Genomic DNA, 5,088 nt, shown 5'->3' with positions numbered 1-5,088 from the left:
ATGTGGAGGACACATAAAAAGGCATGGTGGACTACTTAAATGATGTGGCGGACCAAATAAAATAATGCGGTCCACCACATATATTGACGTGGCAGACCACATAAAACAGCATGACGAGTCTCTGAAATTATGTTGTGGACCACATAAAAAAATGCGGTCGAACATGTTAAACGGTATGGTGGGCCACATAAATGATGTGGCGGACCACATAAATGAGGTAACGGCTCATTAAAAGTAAAATGGCTGACTACTAAAAAAGTTGCAGACCATACAAAATGATGTGGCGGACCACGTAAAATGGTGTGACGTGTCAATTACATGACGTGGTTATATGTTAGGCCACATAAATTGATGTTTGGGACGATTACAAATAAAATTGCGGACCACTTAAAATAACATGGCGGACCACACAAAATGAAGTGGCGGACCACATAAAATGGTGTAGGAAGCCACTTAATGATATGGCGGACCACATAGAATAATGTGGCGTGCCATTTAAATGATATGGCGGACCACATAGAATGATACGCAAAATACATGAAATAATGCGGTCGACCACATGCAGTGGGGCTAAAAAGTATTTAGTCAGCCACCGATTGTGCAAGTTCTCCCACTTAAAATGATGACAGAGGTCTGTAATTTTCATCATAGGTACACTTCAACTGTGAGAGACAGAATGTGAAAAAAAAATCCGGGAATTCATATTGTAGGAATTTAAAATAATTTATTTGTAAATTAAACTGGAAAACAAGTATTTGGTCAACCATTCAAAGCTCTCACTGATGGAAGGAGGTTTTGGCTCAAAATCTCACGATACATGGCCCCATTCATTATTTCCTTAACACGGATCAATCGTCCTGTCTCCTTAGCAGAAAAACATCCCCAAAGCATGATGTTTCCACCCCCATGCTTCACAGTAGGTGTGGTGTTCTTGGGATGCAACTCAGTATTCTTCTTCCTCCAAACACGACGAGTTGAGTTTATACCAAAAAGTTCTATTTTGGTTTCATCTGACCACATGACATTCTCCCAATCATCTGCTGTATCATCCATGTATCCATTTTGGTATAAACTCAACTCGTCGTGTTTGGAGGAAGAACAATACGGAGTTGCATCCCAAGAACACCAAACCTACTGTGAAGCATGGGGGTGGAAACATCATGCTTTGGGGCTGTTTTTCTGCTAAGGGGACAGGACGATGGATCAGTGTTAAGGAAAGAATGAATGGGGCCATGTATCGTGAGATTTTGAGCCAAAACCTCCTTCCATCAGTGAGCGCTTTGAATGGCCGACCAAATACTTATTTTCCACCATAATTTACAAAAAATGTTTTAAAAATTCTTACAATGTGAATTCCTGGATTTTTTTTTCACATTCTGTCTCTCACAATTGAAGAGTACCTATGATGAAAATTACGGACCTCTGTCATCATTTTAAGAGGGAGAACTTGCACAATCGGTGGCTGACTAAATACTTTTTTGCCCCACTGTATGTGATGTGGCAGATCACATAAAACGGCATGACGCACCTCTTAAATGACGTGGTAGACCACATTAAATTATGTGGCGGACCATGTTAAACGGCATGGTGGGCCACTTAAATAATGTGGCAGACCACAAAAACTGGCATGGTTTACCACTCTAATGATCGTGGCGGACCGCATAAAATGTGTCATGCCATTTGAATGATATGGCAGCCCATTTATATGATGTGGCAGGCCACTTTAAATGATGTGGTAGACCATAGAAAATAAATTGTGGCCCACCTAAAATAACATGGCGGACCTCATAAAATTAGGTGGCAGACCACATGTACTGGCGTAAAAGGCCACTTAATGACGTGGCGTTATATTTAAATGACATGGCGGGCCACTTTTATGATGTGGCAGACTACATAAAATGGCGTGGCAGACCAAATAAAAGGTGGCCCCCAGCCGGGTCTACAGTTTTTAACACCTGTGATTTAAATGATCATATTGATGGCAACAAATGTTAATTCAAGGTACATTAAGAGAAGAGTAGAAAAGTAGAATATAATCTTTTAAACTGTATTTATTAAATATGCAATCAGATCAATGTGCGCTTTACTCGATGAAAACATATTTTACTGTTAATTTAATCGTGCATTTATGCATTTTGTGAACACAAATGGCACTGCTTGGCTAGAATATCTCATATTACAACATATTAAGAACCATAAACTACAGTACATAGTGTATACAGAATGGTAGTTTTCTAAAGTAAAAGCAATCCTCTTGTTTTTGACATTCAGGACATGCATAAATAAAAGCAACTACAACATTTTGACAACTTTATTTCACGGACAAGATTCCATAAACAGACAATAATCGATACAGTTGTTTAACTAACATGAAATAATCTGCTCCCGCCTGTTGCATCAGTAATAACATTAGTCCAGAGTCTGAACTAAGGCTTTATTTAACATTAACCAAATAGCTAAAACACATGCAAGGGAGGAGGAGTTATACTAAATATATTAACACACATTTATATTCCAAAGTAAACTGTGACACGTGAGTATTACCACTAATTATGGCTCTTGAGCTCCTCAATTGTGAGACAGTTTAATGCCATGTGATGAGCACTACCTAAAAAAGTGTTTTTGTTTTTTTTACAAGACACAGCTAAAGAAGCGTGAAGATGTTTGCCTTGAAAATAACGTCATGCTTGGTGCAGCTAGCTGTGTTACTAAACAGCACACAAGTAAAAAAAAGAAGAAAACAACAGGTCACCTTGACGACACATGGAGACAGTCATCTCCCCTAACGACAGTAACCCTCATTGAACTCTCCAAAGGTCTTTAAGCACAGCGTTGGACTTTGCTACATCGAAAATCGTGTGAGATTTGCAGCAGCTTGTTATTGCATCACAAGTGGGGGTAAATATTTACCGGTGGGGCAAAAAAAGGTGTGAGGGTGTCACACGAGGTGAGACGGGGCGTGATGTGAGCGATCAAAGTGCGATATGATCAGATCCACAGGCTACGGTACCTGGGGAGGTGACTGGGATGTGCCTTGGGGTGCCTGTCCTGCTCACGCTTCATCACAGATGACCGTCTCCACCACGAACGTATTCTCAAAGTGACGAATGCGGTGGCAGTCCTTCGCCTCTCGCTTGTTGATGCCTGTGAAGGTGGTGAGGCGCACAGAGGTGATGAAGTCAACCTTTAGGTCATAACGTGAAACTGTGACATGTCAGTCTAAAGTGTGGGGCGGGAGGAAATGTCACTTAAAATTGTTGTTTTTTTTAATTATATTCTTAGATTATTTTTTTTTTAACTATGCTTTCATTTTCTATACACACTGTAAATCACTTTGTGATTCTGTCTGTTTAATCTGCTATATAAATAAATGTAGATTACTTATTTTTCCTGTAAGCTTTAAATTTCTAGGTAGGACCGAAAATGTGACAGACCTAGCAACAGTAACTAATGGGGGCGGGGCTAAGCGGAACAAACTTTCGCGCGGATGGGTAGCAGGCTAATGTGTGGACCACAATTACACAAAATGGATAAATTTGTGACTCGCACCTCAAAAGACGATTGTCGAGCCAGAGCCAGCGCCTGCAGAGAAACAAAAATCTGACGGGCCTAATCAACCAAAAAGCCAACCGAAAAGAAAATATGATGAAGGGTATCTTGCTCTTGGATTCACGGCAGCGGCGGTGGGGGCAGAGGAGAGACCTCTGTGTGTTCTGTGTCTAAAACCGCTAGCAGCTGACAGCAGGAGACCCAACAAATTAAAGAGACACCTCGAGACCACACACCCCGATCACGTCAATAAGCCACTTGATTTCTTTCAAAGGTAGAGTACCGTCAACAGGAGGAGCGCACGGTAAAAGCTGCATCAGTAAACAGTAAAGCTCAAATGGCTTCATATAGAGTTGCATACAGAATTGCACAATGCAAAAAACAACACACAATTGCTGAGCAGATTATTCTCCCCGCTGCAATAGACATGGTGTCAGTCACGCTTGATGAGACAAGTGCAGCAAAATTAAAAGCTGTCCCACTGTTAAACGACACAGTTGCGAGACGTATATGCGACATTGCAAGTGATCTTGAGGAACAACTCGTAGACAAATTAAAAGAAAGTCGTTTTGCTTTACAAGTGGACAAAGCTACTGACAGCAATAAAGACTGCCTGTTCATCGCATACGTCCGCTTTGTGAATGGCGAGTCACGGTGCGAGGATTTACAAGTGCATAGTTCCTCCTTTTTTTTGTGCAAAGATTGCATAGTGGCACTTTTATTTTATCTATTATTTATTATTTATTGATCTATTATTGAACTTGATGCAAGTTATTGTATTTATTATTGAACATGATGCAAGTTATAACACTTTCATTTGATTTATTATTGAACTTGATGCAAGTTATAACATTCATGTTTTATTTATTATTGAACTTGATGCAAGTTATTTTATTTGTTATTGAACTTGATGCAAGTTATACCACAGCTGCACAGTTATTTTATTTATTATTGAACTTTATGTTATTTTATGTTATTGAGTTTGAATGTATACAACTTGATGTTACTTGATGTTCAATAAATTTGAAAATGTTAGGCTTGGCATTAGCGTTATGTTGTGGCGATGTGGGCAGGTGGGGCTTGAAAACTCCCCCTTGTCCAAAGTGGGGTATGACAAAAAAAGTTTGAGAACCACTGGTCTAGAAACACTCCTGTGCTTACGTCTGTGGGAGATGCGGCGGTTGAGGCGGTAGGTGTCCTTCCCATTGCACAGACGGTAGATGAAGGGTCCCAGTTGACGCATGTTGTGGACTTTGCCAGTCACCACCATCTCTTCATGGATGATGTAGGTCTGAGGCAAGTATGTTCCTTTCTGCAATAAACAAAAATATGAAAACTAATCTATAATATAACATATTTTCTCGACTTTAAGCAGCTAATTTTTTCTTACGCTTTGAAGTCTGTGGCTGAATAATTTGAACACACAGCACGCAATGAATGTTGCGTTTTAGAACCTTGCCGATCTCATCCCAGGCAGCAGCAGTAATCTAACGTAAATACAACCTATACAAATACCGTGCTAATGTTAGCGCTATTACC

The 5,088-nt window shown here is 40.1% G+C and overlaps 1 protein-coding gene across 1 annotated transcript in view; it reads right to left on the bottom strand.

Moving 5' to 3' along the window:
* Positions 1–2,297: 2,297 nt before the first annotated feature.
* Positions 2,298–5,088, bottom strand: part of itm2ca (integral membrane protein 2Ca) — a 23,821-nt gene continuing 21,030 nt past the window's right edge. Inside the window, exons 5-6 of the mRNA XM_061918893.1 lie at positions 4,711–4,861; positions 2,298–3,144 (exon numbers count right to left, since the gene is read on the bottom strand). Coding sequence (XP_061774877.1) covers positions 3,053–3,144; positions 4,711–4,861 — 243 coding nt within the window. The 3' untranslated portion in view covers positions 2,298–3,052. The remainder of the gene's footprint in view (positions 3,145–4,710; positions 4,862–5,088) is intronic.

The sequence above is a fragment of the Nerophis ophidion genome, linkage group LG13, assembly GCF_033978795.1.
Source record: "Nerophis ophidion isolate RoL-2023_Sa linkage group LG13, RoL_Noph_v1.0, whole genome shotgun sequence".
In the NCBI taxonomy this organism is placed as follows: domain Eukaryota; kingdom Metazoa; phylum Chordata; class Actinopteri; order Syngnathiformes; family Syngnathidae; genus Nerophis; species Nerophis ophidion.
The sequence above is the reverse complement of the archived record's forward strand: the minus strand, read 5'-3'. Positions and strand labels throughout refer to the sequence as shown.